The 20,729-nt window shown below is 43.2% G+C and overlaps 5 protein-coding genes across 5 annotated transcripts; 4 read left to right on the top strand and 1 right to left on the bottom strand.

Annotated features, from left to right (window-relative positions):
* The first annotated feature begins 5,217 nt into the window (after window positions 1-5,217).
* Window positions 5,218-6,080, top strand: BCIN_13g02820 (hypothetical protein). Its single transcript, XM_001555183.2, has 2 exons — window positions 5,218-5,515; window positions 5,563-6,080. The coding sequence occupies exons 1-2, from the start codon at window positions 5,408-5,410 to the stop codon at window positions 5,833-5,835; spliced, it is 381 nt and encodes a 126-aa protein (XP_001555233.1). The 5' UTR covers window positions 5,218-5,407; the 3' UTR covers window positions 5,836-6,080.
* Window positions 6,081-8,263: 2,183 nt separating this feature from the next.
* BCIN_13g02810 (hypothetical protein) lies at window positions 8,264-12,809 on the top strand. Its single transcript, XM_024696757.1, has 3 exons — window positions 8,264-8,697; window positions 8,761-11,938; window positions 11,990-12,809. The coding sequence occupies exons 1-3, from the start codon at window positions 8,571-8,573 to the stop codon at window positions 12,357-12,359; spliced, it is 3,675 nt and encodes a 1,224-aa protein (XP_024552570.1). The 5' UTR covers window positions 8,264-8,570; the 3' UTR covers window positions 12,360-12,809.
* A 904-nt stretch (window positions 12,810-13,713) lies between these two features.
* Window positions 13,714-15,316, bottom strand: BCIN_13g02800 (hypothetical protein). Its single transcript, XM_001555187.2, has 2 exons — window positions 14,586-15,316; window positions 13,714-14,506 (listed from the first exon to the last, which is right to left on the bottom strand). The coding sequence occupies exons 1-2, from the start codon at window positions 15,233-15,235 to the stop codon at window positions 13,867-13,869; spliced, it is 1,290 nt and encodes a 429-aa protein (XP_001555237.1). The 5' UTR covers window positions 15,236-15,316; the 3' UTR covers window positions 13,714-13,866.
* Window positions 15,317-15,895: 579 nt separating this feature from the next.
* On the top strand, window positions 15,896-16,622 carry BCIN_13g02790 (hypothetical protein). The gene has a single exon (XM_001555189.2). It carries the CDS (start codon window positions 15,979-15,981, stop codon window positions 16,570-16,572), a length of 594 nt encoding a protein of 197 aa, XP_001555239.1. The 5' UTR covers window positions 15,896-15,978; the 3' UTR covers window positions 16,573-16,622.
* Window positions 16,623-18,689: 2,067 nt separating this feature from the next.
* On the top strand, window positions 18,690-20,631 carry BCIN_13g02780 (hypothetical protein). Its single transcript, XM_024696756.1, has 4 exons — window positions 18,690-18,971; window positions 19,032-19,591; window positions 19,642-19,738; window positions 19,791-20,631. The coding sequence occupies exons 1-4, from the start codon at window positions 18,795-18,797 to the stop codon at window positions 20,475-20,477; spliced, it is 1,521 nt and encodes a 506-aa protein (XP_024552569.1). The 5' UTR covers window positions 18,690-18,794; the 3' UTR covers window positions 20,478-20,631.
* The last annotated feature ends 98 nt before the right edge of the window (window positions 20,632-20,729 follow it).

Raw genomic sequence — 20,729 nt, 5'->3', positions numbered from 1 at the left:
AGAGATTGAGTGGTGGATTTGTAATAGTCAGACATTCTATGCGCTAGTACAGCAGCATTTTCATGTCCGAGAAGAAGGACCGTGATGAGGTTAATGTAAGGAGGCAGCACCTCTGAGAAGAAATAGTGGGAAGCTAGAAACGAGCTTTGCGGATGTTTGCCGGAAGCATAGTTTTATGTAGGGTGGCGAGGAAGAGCCTGGCCGATTAGAGCCATCTTGGTACATCTTTTAATGCCCCTAAAGAAGAGCAATAACCATTGCCTATTGTGAAATGATTTGTAGATCCGAAGAACTCTTTCGACGGTCCGGCTAAAGGTTGAGTAGGATGGCCATGGATACTGATATCGTAACCCAAAAAGAATCGAATGTAATAAGGAATTATAAGACCCTTGGATGTATCAACAGATACATGCATGACTGCAGTGGAATATATGTGGGAGGCTGTATGCAAAACCAAGCAGCGTGGAGAAGGACAGAATACAAAGTGGAAAATAATTTTGAGAAGAATTTGCGAGAAGATTATCAAAGACGATATCGGGATAGCAAAGAATTAAGAAGACACACGGGAAACAGACTCGGGCTCGAATCAGACTGGGAGACTAGAACACTGTGTGTAAAAGTTGGTAATGTCACTTAACTGAAAAATGTCCAACCTTGGACCCAAATTTCTGAACATTTGATTTGCAGAATGTTTCCAATCGGAACATTATGCACATAAGGAAGGAGGAAGTGTCAAAGGTGCGTATAATGTGGAGTAGAGCAGGGTAAAGTGGTGTGGTGTGATGTGGTGTGATGCATCGTAGGATACTGTGCGAGTAACAAGTGTGTGTGGACATGTAACTAGGCAAAATGTCCGATATAACGTCGTATGAAATTGGAAAGTTTGATTTTGTCTATTCAAATCAATGTCTTGGATACTGCTCGGACCAAAAAGTATTATAGCAAGATCCCCAATATCGCATTGTGTCAGATCTGGTTTACAAATTGACTACCGGCAACTTTTAACTAGCCATTTGCCGGAAGTATGATTTTAGCGCCAATATTTAGCGAAGAGCTTGAGATATTTAATGAATACCAGGAACCATGGTACCGCGTTAGATGGATGGGCAAAAGAGTCATTTTGTCTAATTTTCTCAAGAGTGATAGCATTTATATGACTCAGCTATTGTGATACGTAGATGCTCCTCAGAGCCCAAAGAACAATTGAGCGATCTCGTAGATTATTCTCTCGGAGAAAGGGCTAAGTTCTTAGGTCACTAATGAATGGAGGTTGAGTAATGTCTGACATATTCTTACAACTAGACGAAACGATGAGCTGAAACTATAGAATGCTGAGTTATAAGTGAAATACGAGATATTAACTATATAACGGCTTATTCATGCAGGGTAGACGACCCTGTTTTAATGCTCAGGGGTGAAGTGGAAGTGGCGTGACGATGTCGGTAGATGTCATTGACGCATGGAGGTCCGTGAAAAAAAATATTCAATATCAAAACCTGGGGGGAAAATATGGTAATCTTATACAACAGAAGATTATGCTTTTGATTGAAGCCTTTGAAGCTTTAGCTTAGACGTACTTGTAATGCGGCATCTTAGGGCTCTAATATGAAACCTAAAACAAAGAGTCGAGGGTTTCTCTCAAAAAAAAAGCAAGGGACGGTTTGCGTCGAAATAAAAGCCTACAGAGAACAAAATATGTTCTTCGATCCCCCACGATTAAGTATTCTCCAATGTTGAAGTTTACTCTCCCCGTATTTGCAGCAAATTTCATAGATATGAGCCAGTAAAAACCAAGGCCGTATTTGATGACATGCATTTTCGACCAATTGGGAAATCCCCGAAAATTTGCATAAGAAATCTGCACTATATGTTCGATCAACATTGCGCCGTTCCGTTTACTTGCATTATCACAAGTATGCAGGTGGCCTTAAAGCAGTATTTCGGCTAGTCCATAGCTTCGGGATACGATATTTTTGTTGGAAAAGGTGTAGACTTGGCCGATATTGTTTCTGCTTGTTCATCATACCCACAAAAGTATAAATTACCTCCTACTTGAGTATTAGCAGAAGAGTAGAAAAGCAGAACATTCAATTCAAAAGATTTATCGAATACGGAACAACATTGGTCAATGGGCATGGAACTGGTTTTGTACACGTGCGCTTTCTGCATGACGAATATAGGCTAATAAGATACTGGGAAAGATTTTTTGTTTGGTTTCGAAGTGGCGTCAATATTCTCCGAGAACACTAATATTAGAAAAATACTTTATTAATAAGTACCATTCAAATCTAGACTGTGAAATAATGCTTTGATCGGCTAATAGAGGGCTTTGAAATCGGGGTTTTAACATCCAAAATGTTTACCTCGAGGTGGCCAATCCTAGTGGCTATCAAAGAAGAAGTCTTTCGCAGATGCCTTGCAATTTTGAGAAACTATCCATGGACCTACTGAGAAATGTAGCCTGTATTCACAGCCAATCTGCGGAATTTTCGGTTGAGAATCACGTAATGTAATTCCAGATATTGATTCGATTGCAGTATGGGCGAGTCCAAGGACTGTTGTTCAACATAGCACCACCCAAAAAGAGATCAGTTTTGATAATATAGACTCATGCCATGATTTATAGAGAATGTCGCCGTGGCTGTTGCACAGTAAGGTTTCTCGAGAGGCTCTGAGCAACAGTGGGCTTTCGACGAAGCTTCTTTATGACTGCTTGCTAGTTAGAAATCATCAAATAACGCCTATCGCTGCAAATATTCGGCATTCAACCCCTATTCTAAGCTAATAGCATCGAGATCTTTTTCACATTCTTGAGTTGCGTCCTTAGCCATGAAAAATGTACAGTCGATTCCATAGACACTAGAACTGTTTTTTTGTTTTTTATTTCGCATTGGAGCGGTTGTTGAACTTGCAGATATGAGACATTCGTACATCCAGTATGCACATCATGTAGATATTCTTGTAAGCTATTTCAAAAAAACTTATAATCCATCCTGACATCATCATCGGTAGGCGTGTAGGATCCACAAACCGGAAGAATGACCCGGAGCCTTTTTAACTGCCGCTGTTTTTAAAGATACAGACATACTTACGTTGTCCAAAATTTCACCGTTATCTCGGTAATTGGCAGACAATTATTAAACCGATCGTGGCAAAAGGGGGCACGACAGCAGCTGTGTAATATAGCTTGAGTTTCAACAATCGAAATCCCGGTTTTTGGAAGTAGCCTCAGAAAAATCAAGTTGGTGAAGCAAAGATCTCGCGCCGTAAGAATTAGTTGTCCACCCACGAGAATGCAAAGTCTAAAACAAATGTTTTGAATTAGGACCTAACAGCTTAAAAGCTTGAGAATTTCACCCCGGCCAATGCAGGTCGACAGATTGGGAACATAAAGTGCTTTGCTCGAGTACATGCTTTAAGATGCATACATAAACTCCGTGGCACAAGGTCTGATGAAAATCTTTTAACTTAACTGTCCAAATGGCACTCTAATAATGATAATCATTGAGCTTGTGTGTTGTCTATTCGCACAGTGATTTGTTAAATCAGCTCAACAACTAAAATTTAAAGTTCTGCTGCCGATCCTTGTGCTGTAAGTGAGCAAAAGAGGGTATATTCGGGCTGCATAAAGCTCAATTTCCATGTCAGCTCATCTATACCAGGGCTATTTTATTCAGCCATTTATGTGCTAACGAATCAGAGGCATTAAACCATACAGAAAATTGTGAAGCGTCTCACAACGTTATTTTGTAGGTTTGTACCACACAAGGTTACAGAATTCGGATTCGTTGGCCGGCAAGCATTCCGCTGCTCTACTATTCGACACAACTGTGATGATGTGAATTTAAGGAAACAAGGCCAAGAATGCATTGTTCGGGGGAGCAGAGGCTATAGATAGGGAGACGGTATTGACAATCATGACTCCGATCTGAAAGCTAGTCTTCACGAATTTCGTGCACAAAAGATTTGCGGTACTCAAATATAGACACTTTAGTTGTGCCGAAAAGATTTTGAGGCTTGAGGTACTATACTCGAGCTAGAGAAAGTGGACTTATTTTGAGCAACATACTTTTGCTTTCCGCCACGTGTAACTATTCAAATTCGACAGAAATGTGATAAATTGATGCTTGCCCATCTACGGGGCTGAAAACTCAGGGGCGGTTCAAATGCAACGGCCACTAAATCAAGTACCATTGTCATCCTTGCGACGGCACAAGGGCGGGCAGGAAGTGTGGAAGCTGACCCGGGAAGCCTTCGCTAACGACCCGAACATCCTAGCACATTGCAGACGTCCGCGGATATTGGATTATAGCTTAGTGTCTGCATTCATATATCAGCAACAACTATAATAACAATGCAGTCGATATTGTCTTTAATCTTAGCTACGCATGCCGTGTTTCGCGGAGGAAAATAAGATGTCCTCAGTCGGAAATGGACACAATCACCGATTGATTCACGGCGCAACACTCTCAAAAGATAGAAGTAGCCAGCCCATGTAGCATCAAGACGGAGTGATTGTTTGCGAAAAATTCATATGAGCCAGTAAAAGGTGCATTACCTTAGCTGCATAAGTCTTGCACGCCTGCAAGTTTGACAGGTGGAATGTTACATCGATGTTGGTGATGATTCAACAAGCAACCACAGAGGTACAGTCAACTAGGAAGTAGTCCGTATTCGAGATTGACTGCTTAATTATATCATGAATGAATCCGTGCCCGTTGTCAAATATGATATTCTCTTCAAAAGTGGGGTCTTGACCTCGATTGTGTTTTTCTGTCGCATGGATCTAACTGTCTTTTTGTGAACTTCAGATAATTCAATGTATGGGGATCATACGTCGACTTCTCGAATATTATAAGTGCCACATTATTAGCTATATGGACTTCATTTGGGCCTGCTGCAGATGTGAACAGACTCTTTCCTTGTTGCGTTACGAAAGCCCTGAAGTCTGCATGAGATATTATTGGAGAGACCACATGCATATCGATACAAATCTGCAACATTGGAGTTTCCATGTAATTCTTATAAGATTTGAGCGGGGAAACACGCCATTTTGATCCATGTGCTTCTCCTCGAAGATTTAGAGTATCGTCCGTTTCGAAAGTGCCCTAGTGGTTTCCAAGATTCTAGATGTTTTGATATCAGTTATATATCAAGACTCATCCACCTCTTTTCTTATCAAAAGGCAAAAAATATCACTTATACTTTTCCTAACCTCAGTTACAGGTTGGGCGTCCATATCGAGAATTCGGACAACTATTCACATAGTCCGTGGCATATTGTGTCATTAAAGGTGCCCTGTTATAGCTATCCTGCCATTCAAGTCGCTCTCCTACCAGCGGGTAGTGTAATCAAATCCGAAATATATCTTGCTGCTAGCAGTTAGTAACAACATATTCAGAACACAATGAGTGGGTCTGGTGGAGGCTACTACAAGTACCGGTGTAAATACTGGATGTTGTATAATTGCGAAAATTGGGTTTGGGTTAATAATGAATCGTGTGCGAAATGTTTGGTATGCAAATCGCCAGCCATGAACCGATGCATGCTAATGTCACTTAGGCGAGCGGTAGGGATGAGAATATTGTTTCTGCATCTCAACTTAGGATGTCGAGGGAGGTATTCGTGCCACAGATCCAAGATGGGAATTTGTATTATACAGCGATGGAAATTGTCGCTTTGAGCGACTTTGACAGCGGTTGGATAGTGAAAGATCCGAAGAGCGCGGAGTTTCCAACAACGACGTCGCCAATGGCCGAGAGCCTTCCAGCAATCGATGGCGTTGTTTCTCAAGTTGTAAGAGAGCAAATTATCCCAGCACAGAAAAGTGGTTGATACCATGCATCCAATACAACCTCCGTGGCTTTCTCCGGGATATCGTTTCCTTTCTCTAGTTTTTGCGTCTGCTCGACAGTGAAAGAATAGTGTTTTCGCTGGATTGTCTTCTCGCCAAAAGGGGCAATCTTCGATGGTGGCCGAGGTTGGGAAATTTGGAAATAGAAAAGTGTCTTTCTGCAATTATGACGCTCTCTGTTTGATTGCCAAAAGGTCGTTTAGCATCTTATGGGGATATCTTCATGTGGCCAAGCATTTTTGTAATTAATAAGGTTGGCGGGGGGGACAAGGGTGTGACAGGATCTTGAACCACAATACAACAGATTGCGTTGCGTGGACATCCAGGAAAACTACTTAATGAGACATGTGACTCATTGCGTATTCCATTCCATTGAAAGATCTTAATCAGAAAGTACCTAGCAAATGCCAATCTGCATAGGAGATTTTCGGATACAATTTTGAGAAACGAAGCGGGGCCATACACGGAGTATGGAGAGAAGTTTCACGGCCTTGCACGATTGATACAGCATCGAACTGCCGCCTTATTGGCCGAGAACATTGACCTTTGGGGGAAAAGGCAAAATTCTTGTGGCATTGGAAGTACATGATTCTATGCTCAATTAGCGTTTGCCTCTTTTGGTGAACTCAGCATTCATTTACCGGTTAGTTTCACTGTATCTGCCAATCAATCATCTTGACCTCAATAATAAATTTTTGAGATGCTACGTCACTGTCGAGTATTTGCAAATTACTGCGCAACTTGATGTTTATTCTCGTACATATGCTGGAGACATGGCAGAAATGATAAGAGCATAGTAAAAGCTTAAGAATAATAATGATATTGTTGCATGCCGATTCGCCCACGTTGTTCGTAACCTTACAGAAAAAGCTGAATCACGTGCGAGACAATCATGACTAGTTCTCCCTAGTCCTTAAGCAGTAAGGTCAAGGTTGAAAGCTCGCCTAGCTTCTGTCTCAACATCACTTCACTCAAGCTTCGTTCCTTCCATCTCCATATCTTGTTTCCTTGCCCGTCTAACTTCCTCTCTCCCCCAAACTCCCTTTTATTGTCCTTCTCTTCCCCCTTCCATCAATTGTTTTCCACTTTCTCCACCATTCTTCCCCTTGTTGTTGCGCTTTTAACGATATCTTACACTAGAAACGCAACATGGTTTCCAGGGCATACGCTGAGCAATACCTAACGATATCTATGCAAGAATACAGTATATTCCCGAGGTGAAGATGCTACGAGACAATATACTCGAAGAGCAGGTAATAGCACTTCTCTAATATATTACGCTTGATCGAGTCCATTGGTTGCCAGTATACTTCAGGGCTTTGACGTTGACTAGAGAAGTGGTTCGCTTTGAGAAGTGTCAATTCTGCACATCCAAGCATAAGCCAGTTTAGGACAGGAAGGACCATGTTATCTTCTGAAAGCTTACTTTTGTGCACCAAATTCACTCCAGTGCTTCTAGCCCCCAAATCTCCAGACAGGCTGCCAATACGTGATCATACCTGAGAGATCCTTGGGCTGAGAGCAGGACTGTTGACTGCTCCTATTGTATGTTCTCTCTGTGGACTGGTGGGGACGGGATGGCAGTATATCAGCTGCGAAACACCTGTGTATTCTCATGCGGCTGAAATCACCACCATGCTCCCGAATGCTTTGGCAATGGTAATAGTGAAAATTGTTAGACAGACCATTTCTATGCATATTTGTCTTGCTCTTGCCTCAATTAACCTCGTCGCACCACATTAGGTAATAAGTAGTAAGTATCAATTGAAGGTGTTGTTTTCTTGCATGCTCCAGTTACGAAGGTACATACAAAGGTGCCCAATGTAGTAAGTGCTCTTTCTCTTTCTGTTCTACATAACGGAAACTTCTGTTCTTCCAAAGAACGGCAACACCACTCCCTTCAGTTCCAGCATTGCTGTTGTTGCTGTTGATTGAGACCTTTCATCAGCAAACTCTTCCTTCAATAGAGCCTCTCTCTGCCTCTTGCTACTTCTTGTAAAAGTCTCGTTATTACTCTTCCATCGCTTTGTTTATGTCTGTCTCCAGATATCCAGCTTTGCAGAAGAATTGTTTGGTTTTCACCTTGCACAAGCTGTTTGTTCCTGGCCACAATTGTCTCACTTCTACCATACCAGTAAGTTGTATATTATCTAGTTAAATCTGACTCCCGTGAAGCTGTCTAGAGAATGGAAATGATGGAATGACCTTCGGGATCAGAGGAGAGCATATCAGGACTGTTGGATGACAACCATTGCCATGGTGATTTCATCAAGCAGTCATCTCCATCTTCCAGTAAACTATCCTCGAGGATGTTTGATGTCTACCCCACCTTTTCTCAAGTTGGCAGATTTGTTTTGACATTGCACATGCCCATCCCTTCACGTATTCACTTGGAATGATTCAATTACTGACTGCTGTCTATTAATTTTTTAGCTACGATTCTGAGGTCATAGATATCAGGCATTCAAAAGAAAACACCAACAACACAACCTTTGGATTTCTTCTGCGACAGGATTTCACCCTGCTCTTCATCTCAAATCGACTCCATTCTGCGATTCTTTTCGCTAAAGAACTTTAATTGTTGAAGAATAGCCAGACGCACACGCTCTCATTATCAAACTTTCGGTTCATTCTCACCCTTGCTGTGAAGCACAAGATACAGCTGAGAAACGGCACCAACGTTGTGTTTGGCAAGTCAATTCATCGACTTTCTGCAATGTCTCTTCTTGAAGATACAAGTATGAAGGCACACCGCTATACAATTGATCAGTTGCTTGATCTGAAGAAATCCCTTCCATTCGTTTCTTGTGTGATCAATAACATAAACAAGCACCCTGACATTGGTTAGTATTATCCTGCTTCCTTAATTCACCATTTTATAAATACTAAAGAAGTGATCTCTGTAGCTGCCATATTTACCCTTCCTGAGCAAGCTTTCCGAAATCCCCATACTTACACTTGTTTGACCACAATCCTCTCAAAACGACATAAATACATACGTCCTGAAGGAACAACTCGTCGTGGAGAATCATCTTCTTCCTCATCTCAATCAATGCGCAGCCAAGGCAGTTGGTGTTTACGTCAAAATACCAACTCTGAATCACGCCGTACCTTTGACAATCAGATACAACCACATTCTGCGCCGACTAGCGTGGCTTTGCATCAGGCCGAGAACTTTCGAAGATTCTATAGGGCCGTTGTTTCTCCAACTCACGTAAGAGTTACTGCTGGTGGTCGCATAGTTCCAAACACTAGAGCAATGGCACCGCCATCATTCGAGCCCATTGGCAACAAGCACACATCCGAGTCTACCCAGCAAACCAACGAGACTGAACAAATTGATCACAGCAGAGCTGCAAATAGCATTACTGGTGACGCTCAACCATCTTTGATTCCTGTTGGAGCGCAAGGCCCTCCAGGATTTCATCCTGTCTTTCCTGGTTCTTTCCTACCATCTTATGGCTATTTCCAGCAAGGCGCACCGAGTGTGTCGGGCCAAACATTTAGTCACCCAGGCCACTCACAGCCTCTCCATCAAAGCGCCAATGGTAGCGATAGCATTAATAGCTCTTTGCATCCAGTCAGAGTCTCTCACCCTGGCCAATTTGATCCCAATCGTCCATACATGATGGTCAATAATCAGTTGTGTTTCCCTACCTCGGGATTTCCTCAACCTCCCAGCGGATTTCCTTCGGGCTTGGTGGGAAACCAGCCATTCGGTCCTCCTATGCTAGGCGGCCCTCCAGGACACCACATGCCGCATCCAATGCTTGGTCCTATTCCATTTCCAATATCTCCAGGAAACTTTCCGGTACCCATGATGCAACATCCCAATGGACAATTTTTCTCAATGATGCCACAACAAGCTCACATTCAGCAAGCTTCAATGGCGCCGATACTCCCACTGCAATCAACCTCCATTGAGCAGACTCTTCAGCAACATAGAGATCATCTCATGATGCTTGAAGATCACATCTCCCGTCAATCGCTACAATCAGTTCCTTACTGGGTAACTCAACGCCAGGTTCTTATGGGAGAGATTGCGAGAATGACGAATTTGCTTCAATCTGAGCCCAACCAATCAGGCAGTACCCAAACTGAACAAGCGAAATCTCAAACCTCTATCGATGCTGAAAGCTCACTTGATACTTCATCTAACAAGAATGGCGTTCGAAGTCCAGTCATTGTCAGCTCTAGTCCAAGCACCACTTTACGTAGTCAGGAGCCCTCCGTCGCTTATGCAAACTCATCAACCACGCGCAGTCTTGATTCTCCATCCATTCCGCGAGCTTCCACCACTAAGCTTGGATCTGGTTCTCGATTGCCTGCTACAGCAGCAATGGCCCCACCATTCCAACCCCGTGGCTGCCGTACAGATCTTAGTGCTGCTGAATGGGAGGAATTTGCAAGAGTTACAGATCCTCGTCCGGGAGGCCAAACATCACCACCAGCAACACCGGAAAACACTGCTCAGAGATTAGCTCGGCTTATGGGAAATTGTCAGACTCGTTGGGAAGACTCTGCCGCTGGCTCAAGCATGATCAGCATGCCAAGATCCCAGACAATGCCCGTACCTCAATTGCAAACCCATGCAGCATCCTTCCCAAGTTTCCAGAGAGCTGAGACACACCCTAACCCTGTTTCACAGATGGCACAGATGTCTTGTGGCCCTACTATGAATTCACAAAATACAGGTCTCCGACCATACGCTCGAGTAAATACTCAAAGCTATGATCCAGAGAGGTATATTGCCCAAAAAGAATACTTTGGCAATTTGGCAAGCAATAATTCAAATAGCGGTTCTACTCGTCAAGCCCCAAGATTTGATATTGGTAGGCAGACACTTGTACAAACTTCACCTGCCCAAGGTAATGATAACAATCAGACGACGTTCAATACGGAAGATTATCTCAATAAATGTCAATCAATATTTCTCAATGAAATCACTGAGTCGGGTTCAACAAAATATACATCACCATGGTCCAGTCCAATGCGAAACTCTGCTAGTCACAATGCTCTGGACACAAAGTCGAGAGCCGGCAGATCAATGCCACCATTTAGTTTGACTACGCAATCTCCCGCTAATGAGTCTTCTATCAGCGCTCGTGAGAATCTGTCTCTCGAATTTATCAAAACACCACGTAAGATTTCTGCTGACGCTGAAGGACTTGAGATTCTCTCGGGTTTTTTTGCCAAGACTCCCGAAGAAAACATGGACACAGGCAAAAAGTCTGCAGTACTTCAGGGACCTCAACATGATATGCCTGTAGCTTTACACAGCCCTTATATTGAACAGGTTGCAGACCCCGCCAGTGTACACTCGTCAGCTCGCGAGGATCTTGGTGTTATTTCTGAATCGGAGGGTCAATTCCCATCAACACCCACTTATCACTCCAATCAAGCTACAAGTCCTTCTATTGATCGTCACTATACATCTGAAGATCTGGCTCTTGTCTTTTCTTCCGATGAAACTCATGAATCGACACCAAAACGAGTTACAAGACACGCTAGTACTCCATCCTTGACACGCAGAGATCTTGGTATTATTTTTGACTCGAATGAATCAGCTGCAGCAGATTCCTACAAGACTGAAAAGAATTCAACAACTTCCGCCATCAATTCTCAAACGTTTGAAGATTCACGCAGTGCACCTCCATTAAATAGTCTACATGCACCGGCACCTAACCAAGTCCCAATTCCTACTGGTACTGAGCCATTAAATCGTCAAGACCTCGGGGATATCTTTGCATCGACTTCTCCACAAGTCGCATCATCTTACAAGACTGAAGAGGCTTCCAATGTTAGACTGCACACATCTGAACATTTGGGTAACATTTTTGCATCGAAGTCGCCAATCAGAGGCAGACCAGGTACTCTCACACCAACATATATGAATGGGGACGATGTCGATGATAATAAGAGTATTGGGTCTTGGACTCGACGCGCAGATCATCGTACTTCGACAAGTAATCCAAGTAATCAGTCATGTAATGAGAAGGAGAATTTGATTGTCACCCCTTCAGCTCAAGATGGTTCTCCAAAGAGCAAATCTAGTTTCGTTGAACTCATCAGAACTACAAGCAGGTGCGTAAAACCTGTTTCCTTCAACGTTCAACTCTTACTGATTATACGTAGTGCTGTGCAAAAGAATCAAATTTTGAAGAACTTGCTGAATCTTCAACCTGCAACTCATTCAGCCATTGCTGCGCCTGCTCATGTTTCTTCGGCTAATGCTCAAGGTATTGTTCCTCTCCAAAATCGCGGCTCGGCAGCAGCATCTCTGGCTCCTGCTATGGTCAGCATGGCATGTATCAGTAAATCTCCAGCGGTTGCCTCACCCCGGAGTATTGCTAGTCCAAGCACGCCAGAGAACCGCTCACGTATTGGTCGTGGTCAATCTTTCCATCGCTCTCCAGAGCATCTGGGAAATGAGGACTATCTTGATTGCCTGAAAGAAATTGCCCGCCATACGTCTATCAAGCGACGTCAAGCAGAACTACAATGATTTGGTTTTGTGACATCTTGTCTTCCACTCTAGGGTTTCATATTCACAAATTATGCCACAGCTGTAATTTCCTCATCTGCTTAGCATGCTTTTCAAGGAATCCATCAGATGTTAAAGGCCATGTTGTACCAAACATGCGCTTTCTTGTATTAATGGCACGTTTGCACTTGATATCAAAATAGCTGGACTTGTATCAGAGGGTTTAAACCCACTTATGCTAGTATTAGCCTTTCGTATCTTTGCACCTTTACCGTTTACACTATTGCCTTTTGTTTTAATTATTTTGCCACACAAGTTTCTTTTTGTAGGATTATTTGGGCACTGAGCATTACGTTTTCTCAATATGGGATATTGCTTTCTTTCTCATAATTCATATGAGTTTGGCGGATAGTTTTATGAGTGGTATGGTGGGCAAGAATCAAGGGAAAACGTGGACAATATGATCGGGCAGGCTCTATGGTTTTTTTTTCAGATACAATTGCGTTATTTCCTTTTTTTTTCTCGTTGCAGAAGACTGTCAGTCAGTATTGATATTGAGATTTCAGATTTGTGAGGAGAGTATTAGCATTCCTGTTTCATAGTTTAATAAAATCCATCATGTAAAATCTTCGGTCTATCATGATAGGATGTAACATGGAGCTAAATTGGCTGAAGCGAGGAGACCCTTATGGAAAATGTGTGTTTCGGTGATTCTATTTCCCAAGGTGATGTAATAATTGTAACATTTAACTATGCTATTCATGCAGCGGATATGTGAATCATACTTCACGGGGCCACTAAATCAATCTTTTGGATCCCAGCTATGTAAGAAAACTCTTAAACACAACCAAAGTCTCTCGGATTTCTCAATCCACATTCGAATATCTCACAAGCCAGCAGATACCTGTGTACATACCGATCGAGCCAAGTCATCAAAATGTGAGAAGTAAAAGACTCGAATACCGGAGATCACAATGTGGTTTTTTGGCTTGGGATTATGGGTGTTGTTGTCTGTATCTACCTACTTTCTTGTGCTTGTTGTTGTGATTGTCACTAACTTTCGAAGATGTGTGCTTGTATCCGGGTGTTCTTCCGGGTATTTGGGGAGTTGTATGGATGAGAATGGGAATGGGCATGGGCATGGGAGGGAGGGGGATGGGTATGCGAATGATGAGGGCTTTTGAGGGATTTTAAGGGGGGAAAGGGGGTGGATGAAATGGATGAAATTTTCATGGTGTGGGTGGGTGGTGGATGGTCGGGATGGATAGGTGGTTTGGCATGGGATGGGTGTATATTTTCGGGAAGTCTTGGTTGGGATGCGCTTTGAATTTCTTGTTTGCTTGGTCGTCATTGAGGAGGGGGGTGAGTGATCGATTGGGGGGTTTGGTAAGCCTATTATTCATTGGGGGAAAGTAAAAAGCTATTGGATTGGTGGTAGACCAATTCCTAATATTAATATATATAGCTGTATCATAAAGTCATGATATTGTAAATTAAGTAGCCCGCTCATAATCCACTCATAAATTTCTCATTCATCTTCTTCATCCTCATCTTCGCCATCCGTACTAACTTGCGTTATAGTAGGTGGAGCCCTACTACTCATTCTCTCCTTCTTCACACTTCGCCGCCTATCCTCATCATCTACATCCAGGAATGTACTTTCATCATTTAACTCCTCGGGTCTGTTCCTTTGAGTTCCTCTCGGAGAATCATCGTCATCATCACTGTCATCAGTCCTTTCTTTCTGCGTCGCCCTCCTAACCTGTCTCAAAACCAATTGATCATCATACATATCCTTCATGGCGATCAAATTCTCACATCCAATCGCCGGACACTTAACCACTCTTTGTCCACCCTGTCTCGTCGCATTTTTCCCATGATACTCGATGATTGCTTCTTTCTCGAAACTGTGATTGCACTTGTTATTAGTGTATGGAAAGCGGAAAATTGCAAATGTAAGTGGACATTTGAGATCTTTGACGATTCGTTCGATAACAATCTCGTCATCGGAAGATTCATTTTCGACTTGTCCGTTAGCTTGGGTAGCTGGGTGCCGGCGGTCGGAGGGGAACCATGTGGATTCTTTGGGGAGGGGTAGGTCGCCCTCTGGATGAAGGGAATCGTGGACTACACGCTTGAAGCTCTTGTATTCGTTATTGGAAGCGTATCTGTAGAGGTATCGAATTAGCTTTTGCCCATATATTCAACTCCGAGCTTTCTCGGGGCGTAGGTAAAAGGATAATATACCTTTTGGTCATACTTTCTGCCTCGTATTTCGACCTGTATTCCTCCTTGATTTTATCGAACAGCTCCACTGCACTGATGGCCACCCCATCTTGCTTCACCTCCTCATCTTCTTGACCCCTGGTCCTTCGTATTGGAGGAGCTGGATTGATCTCATCCAATCTATTACAAACATCCTGAATTACCAGGTCATTCCTCTCCACCTCATCGCCCTTATCAATCAAGACCCTCATCGCCAACTCCGCCTGCTCCGTCCATATATTGACCTTCTTTGCCAAATGTTTCGTGTGAATTTCCAGATCTTTATGCTCCGCCGAGATTTCCTCGTCATCTTGTCCATCTCTTTGTCTCTTCCGCGCATTTTTCTCTACTTGTCTCTTGCGCTCCCATATCCTATCGTTATTGGCGACAGTGGTATCTGTGATATTCCTAATCGCTTGACTGAGATGTTTCTTGAGCTTATCGCTATGATGAAGAGTACGGATATTGGAAATAGCTCGTTGTGCATCGGCCGAGAGAGGACATGTTGGTGGAGTGTATTCTGGGAAAGGAATTGATTCGTTTGGATTTGAGGGGCGGGATCTGCCTGGTGCAGGAGATGATTGTGAACCATGGCGCCCAGCGCCAGATTGAAGACGTCTTCGGACAGACATGGTATTGGGTATTGGTGCTGATGTATTATTGTCGTTGAAGGTGGGTTTTAATTACGATGTGGTGGGGAGACGCGCTTGGTCGCATGAAATCTGGGGACGCGAACTTTGGTGTGTTATAATCCGCGAGCCGTTAGCGTGAGCACCTGATACGGCATATTTTACATCATATCCATTCCAGAACTGTTTCACGTGGAAATCGGAAAACTTTGCAGCAATAATCAATTCTACAGCAACTATCGTGAGTCTTGCAATTTTTAAATCTACATCATTTGAGAAGTTGTTGTTTAGTAGCAGCAAGGCTCTATTGAAGTTGCAACCCCAATTGCTCAAACTTGTTTGCTTCCTGCGTTCGGATACGGCTTCGGGATAATTTCAGGAAGCAATGTATAATGGGCAATAATAAAGCTAGGCTTTGTGCTTTTGTGTTGTGAAAATACTGTGCCTCATTGCCCAAAAGGAAGACAAAACGTCTAGGCTGTTATTCGTCTTTCTACGCAGAATTGAACATTTGGCCCTACCTCAATCTAGGAAACATGAGCAATCCGCAGTCAAAGTTTCAAATATTTCCTCCTTCTTTGTTTAACGACTATATGATTCGTTGTTTCACCCTTGCTATTCATCATCATCACCTCTCACTTCGCACCTTGATCCTCTTTTTTAGGTCTTAATCTCTTCCGTGGGCATCAACAATTACTGACATCTGCGCAGTTTCGAAACCGTGAGATTCATCTTTCATCTTTCAAATGGCAAACATCCCACCGATCACCGACCGCTCTTTCGGCATTTATACTATCCGCTACCTGCCCAGCCTTACACTCCCCACACCTCCACCTGTTCCAAGCACAGAAAATACTGAAGTTTTACTCATCCATCAGAAAACTATTTGGGAAAGTGTTCCCCCATTTTGGTGTTTCCCAAAGGGTCACGCCGAAACTGGCGATGCGTCAACATTGCATACCGCCATTCGAGAGCTCGAGGAAGAGACGTCCTTGAAGGTTAGACCCGAGGATGTCTTGAGATTCAAACCAGATGAACACTCAGGGGAGATTGAGGGACAAGATTCTAAGGACTGGGATGGGAGTTTTTCGGAAAGATACATAAATCCAGTCAGGAGGAATGGAAAGGAGGTTAGGTACTGGCTTGCATTGGTTGGAAAAGAAGAGGGAGAGAAGGAAATAAAGCTCCAGGAAAAAGAGGTTGCGGGATACAAGTGGTGTTCATGGGATGAAGCGGCAGAAAAGGTGACTTATGACGAAACAAGAGCAACTTTGAGGAGAGCGGTGGCCATGCTTGAGGGTTATGGGAAGGCTGATGGGGAGGTCAAGGCTAAAGTTTGAGAGAGTGATGGACAATGATCGGTAAGAAAGAATAATTCTCATGGCTATCACCAGCTAATCTTGCTTCTTAGTCAACACTGTTGTTCTGTTGAGCTAGATCTAGCTGGCTGTTTACAGCCGTCGAGCATCTCGACATTTTTGTGTTTGATTCGATAAACACATAAGATGGCGTGTCCGTGAAACTTAACTCACAAAGCTGATAGGGCTGAAGCTTCTCATAAAAATATGATACACTTGATTTCAATAACTGTCAATGACACAAAGAGTGGTGCCACAGCAGTGTACAATCTCGACACATGATTGAGGAATTGGATAACAGGAGACACAAATCAAAAGTGATACCTAGCTTCCCAAAACTTGTTAACGTACATCCTCGAACATACGCAATGAAAGTGGCCAAATCCTCGCCGGGAAAGATAACAGTTGAAATTTTGACCTTCGGATATCGGTACTTGTGCCAAGATAGTAGCTCTTGCCCGACGGTTTGGATGGAACTAGATCTATATCGACATCCTTGATCTGCTAACGCTTCTCTAGAAATTACCAACTTTGACAAATGTTAGAAGAATAGTAGATATCGCCGTTGCTAGCCAATCGAGGAACCTGCATATTGCACATGCAAATCCTCGAGTAGTGGAAGCAGTAGTGGATGGAGGAAATCGGCTTAGGGATGATCCTCCTTGGATCAAGTTAGTTGAGTGAACTTGCAGGCATTTCTCATCCCATTTTAATCCGATTGTTGACCGGTCGAGTGTTTAGTGTGCCCCATTGCTACAACCGGGCAAACCGATGTGGGTAATTTCTCGATAGGCGTTGCTTATCGATGTAGATGGGCGTGCTTCATCACCTCTCCATGATTGGGTCTTGGTGCTGACTGAGCTGAGGGCCCACCAGCAAAAAGCTTGACCATCGGACAAGGATATATTTCCCGTCGGTATGGCGGCGGCTTAAACTTTTTGAAAATGGATGTGCCAAGTTGGCAGACGTAACGTAGTTGTGGGTATGTTCAAGGTAGAATGGCAAAACATACTGATGACGAAGTGAAGGGACGATGACTTGATCGAATCTTTGATATGCTCGCCTGTTGATGAGGAGCGTATTGCAGAGTGGTGTAGCAACGCAAGTCCAAGATTACGGCGATCATCATCCGTGACTATCTGTGACTATCTGTGACTACCTATCTCTGACTATCTCTGACTATCTCCGACTATCTGTGACTACCTATGTATGTTATCGCGACGACCTCGGGAGCTCGGTCATACTTTCCCGTTTGAAAAAGTATGGAGGGTGGGGGAAATGTCTCAAACCATTTTCGAACTTTTTGCTCCATTCAAGGTCCACTTCCCCACCACCTGATAAATAAATACTGACGATTGGATAGAAGTTTCTAGTATCTACGCTTTATTATTCGTACACCTCACAACGTCACAATCTTTCGAGCCACCATCAAATAAATCACCAAATACGATGCAAATCAATGGCGGCTTCGAAAATGTATTGTGGGTATCAACTTCATCACATGCAACTAGCTAGCTCAATGCTTGCCTGTCGGTTGCATCGCAACAACCACTACGATGGATAGATGCTTTTGAGCCTTGAGCTGAGCAGCACCTGCCAGATTGGATTTGTGTTTGGCAGATGGGTGGCAGAATTCTAGAATCCCATTCAATCAGATAATTTGGAAGGGATCATCAGGTTCAATCTCAATCGAGCGAGCGGCATGTCTGGTATTGCAGTCTGACAAATGCACCGCTAGCGTATCTAAATGGATTTACTGCAACTTAAAAAATGCTTGCTGCAGAGAATCTGAATGCTGCCCTACATACCTAGGTACGCACTTGCTTTTACTGAGGGGCAAGTGAATACTGAATCAATATGTCATTCGACAACAATAGTGCTAATGCCAATACTCCCTACGGCACAGGCGTATTTAGATTCGAAGCTAATAGCCCCTAGCATATGAAGCTTGAATTTATTTCTACGATATTACCTATTACTTACCCTGTCTCATTCTAGGACCCCCAGACATTTCGGCAAAAGCTTGGTTCGGTTTAGCTAACTATTAACTATCCATGATCCTTCACTCAAAAGTTCGCACATTGCATTTGTTCATTTAAGACTACTCGTCTACCCAGTTTTTGGGAACTTTGTCTCCATTCCTCTTCGATATCTCCAATTGAAAATACAAGTCGAGGTTCTTGTGCGACTACCATTCCGGAAAAATGTTCAATCGCAGCAAGAAATCCGAGGCTGATGCCAATGATCTTGCTATCGATTCCAATTCGAGTCCGCAGAACCATGAAGACCCTCTCGCCAATATCCCAAAGACAAGATGGGAGAAACTCTGGCCAGCCATGGCCTGTGGTTCAGGATTATTCTCTGATGGATACATCAATAACGTATGCTAATCTTCCAGCCACAAGTTCGGGTATGATTAACATGCTAATATGCGCGTACAGGTAATCGGATCAGTTTCTACTATGCTCGGAGTAATCTACGGAGATGTATACACAAAGTCGGCCGCTGTGAAAAATATTTCCGCAATCACGTTTGCCGGTACGGTTGCTGGTATGCTCATATTTGGTTATACCAGTGATAAATGGGGCAGAGCAAACACACTTACGCTGTCCACGGTAATTCTTATCGTCTTCGCTGCTCTTGGCGCTGGTTCATATGGATACCAAGGAAGTGTACAAGGTTTATTCGCTGCACTTGCTGCTTATCGTTTCCTTGTCGGAGTAGGTATTGGAGGAGAATATCCGGCTGGATCTGTTGGTTGTTCCGAAGCTTCTGGAGAATTAGAAGAGGGTACCCGAAACAGATGGTTTATCATTTTCACGAACGTCATGATTGATTTCGGTTTTGTCATCGGCGCTTTTGTACCATATCTATTGGTTGTCATTTGTACGGAAGACCATTTGCGAGCTGCCTGGAGAATTTCGCTTGGACTCGGTGTAGTCCCACCATTGCTTTTGTTCTATCTTCGATTAAAATTGAAGGAGCCAGAAGAGTTTCAAAGGTATGTGCCACGGCTGTTGAATGATTTTAGAACTCGCTAATTATAAACAGAGAGAGCATGAAAAATGCCAAAATTCCCTATGGCCTTGTAATTAAATACTATTGGTTTAGACTATTGATAGTTTCCTTGATTTGGTTTATCTACGATGTACGTGAAGCTTCAAATCACCAAATTGATAAATGCTAACACATAACAATAGTTTTCAACCTACTCGTTTGGTATCTATTCCTCGAAAATCCTCAGCAATATTTACGGAGACTCGGCACCTCTATCCCAATCCTTCGGTTGGAACACCGTTATTAATCTCTTCTATATTCCCGGCGCTGTTCTCGGTTCTTTCTTCTCCGATTTGGTTGGACCTCGCTATGCTCTTGCCATAGGAGTCACCCTGCAGGGTATTGTTGGCTTCATCATGTCCGGCTTGTACCCAGTATTATCTCAAGTCAAGAATGTCCCTGCATTTGTCGTCGTATACGGAATCTTCCTTTCCCTCGGTGAACTCGGTCCGGGTGACAACATTGGACTTCTCGCGTCCAAAACTTCCGCAACAGGTGTTAGAGGACAATACTATGCCATTGCAGCCGCTGTTGGTAAAATTGGTGCCTTTGTTGGTACTTATGTCTTCCCATATATTGAGGCAGCAGGTGGCAGTGAAAATGCTTCTGCGCAGTATCCATTTTACGTTTCGAGTTCGGGATGTATCTTGAGTGCGGCTTTGGCCCTCTTCTGTTTACCACATATTGGCCAAGATACTATCACAACGGAAGATGCAGCTTTCAGAGAGTATTTGGAGAGTAAGGGATGGGATACCAATCAAATGGGCTTGGGAAAGGTGGATAATCTTGAGGAGTCTCCAATTAGACAAGAAATTGGAGAAAAGCAGTAGGAGACTGTTTCTTCTTGGGGGGAGAGGAGTAGCTTTAATGGGCAAGGATTTGGGTGACGATTACAATTAGAAGGGAGCTAGACATGAGAAAGAAGTATGTAATGAAAATAATGACCTAGTAGAGATACCCACCTAATAATACTATTAATCGTCAATCCTCTGAATATACTTGTGGTCTTTGTCATTTGATGTCGAAATGTGGCGCGTCTAGTAGATGTTGATCAGGGTTACGAGGTAATGAAAATACCCCAC

This window comes from Botrytis cinerea, chromosome 13 (assembly GCF_000143535.2).
Source record: "Botrytis cinerea B05.10 chromosome 13, complete sequence".
Classification (NCBI taxonomy): Eukaryota; Fungi; Ascomycota; class Leotiomycetes; order Helotiales; family Sclerotiniaceae; genus Botrytis; species Botrytis cinerea.
Note: the sequence above shows the minus strand (reverse complement) of the source record. Positions and strands in the feature narration are given on the sequence as shown.

Coding starts and splice junctions, on each gene's coding strand:
- BCIN_13g02820 (XM_001555183.2), top strand. CDS start 5,408: ATGAGTGGGTCTGGTGGAGGCTACTACAAGTACCGGTGTAAATACTGG. Junction 5,516..5,562: donor AATCGTGTGCGAAATGTTTG/GTATGCAAATCG, acceptor AATGTCACTTAG/GCGAGCGGTAGGGATGAGAA.
- BCIN_13g02810 (XM_024696757.1), top strand. CDS start 8,571: ATGTCTCTTCTTGAAGATACAAGTATGAAGGCACACCGCTATACAATT. Junction 8,698..8,760: donor AAACAAGCACCCTGACATTG/GTTAGTATTATC, acceptor TGATCTCTGTAG/CTGCCATATTTACCCTTCCT. Junction 11,939..11,989: donor CTCATCAGAACTACAAGCAG/GTGCGTAAAACC, acceptor GATTATACGTAG/TGCTGTGCAAAAGAATCAAA.
- BCIN_13g02800 (XM_001555187.2), bottom strand. CDS start 15,235: ATGTCTGTCCGAAGACGTCTTCAATCTGGCGCTGGGCGCCATGGTTCA. Junction 14,507..14,585: donor GCAGAAAGTATGACCAAAAG/GTATATTATCCT, acceptor ATACCTCTACAG/ATACGCTTCCAATAACGAAT.
- BCIN_13g02790 (XM_001555189.2), top strand. CDS start 15,979: ATGGCAAACATCCCACCGATCACCGACCGCTCTTTCGGCATTTATACT.
- BCIN_13g02780 (XM_024696756.1), top strand. CDS start 18,795: ATGTTCAATCGCAGCAAGAAATCCGAGGCTGATGCCAATGATCTTGCT. Junction 18,972..19,031: donor CTGATGGATACATCAATAAC/GTATGCTAATCT, acceptor ATGCGCGTACAG/GTAATCGGATCAGTTTCTAC. Junction 19,592..19,641: donor GAGCCAGAAGAGTTTCAAAG/GTATGTGCCACG, acceptor AATTATAAACAG/AGAGAGCATGAAAAATGCCA.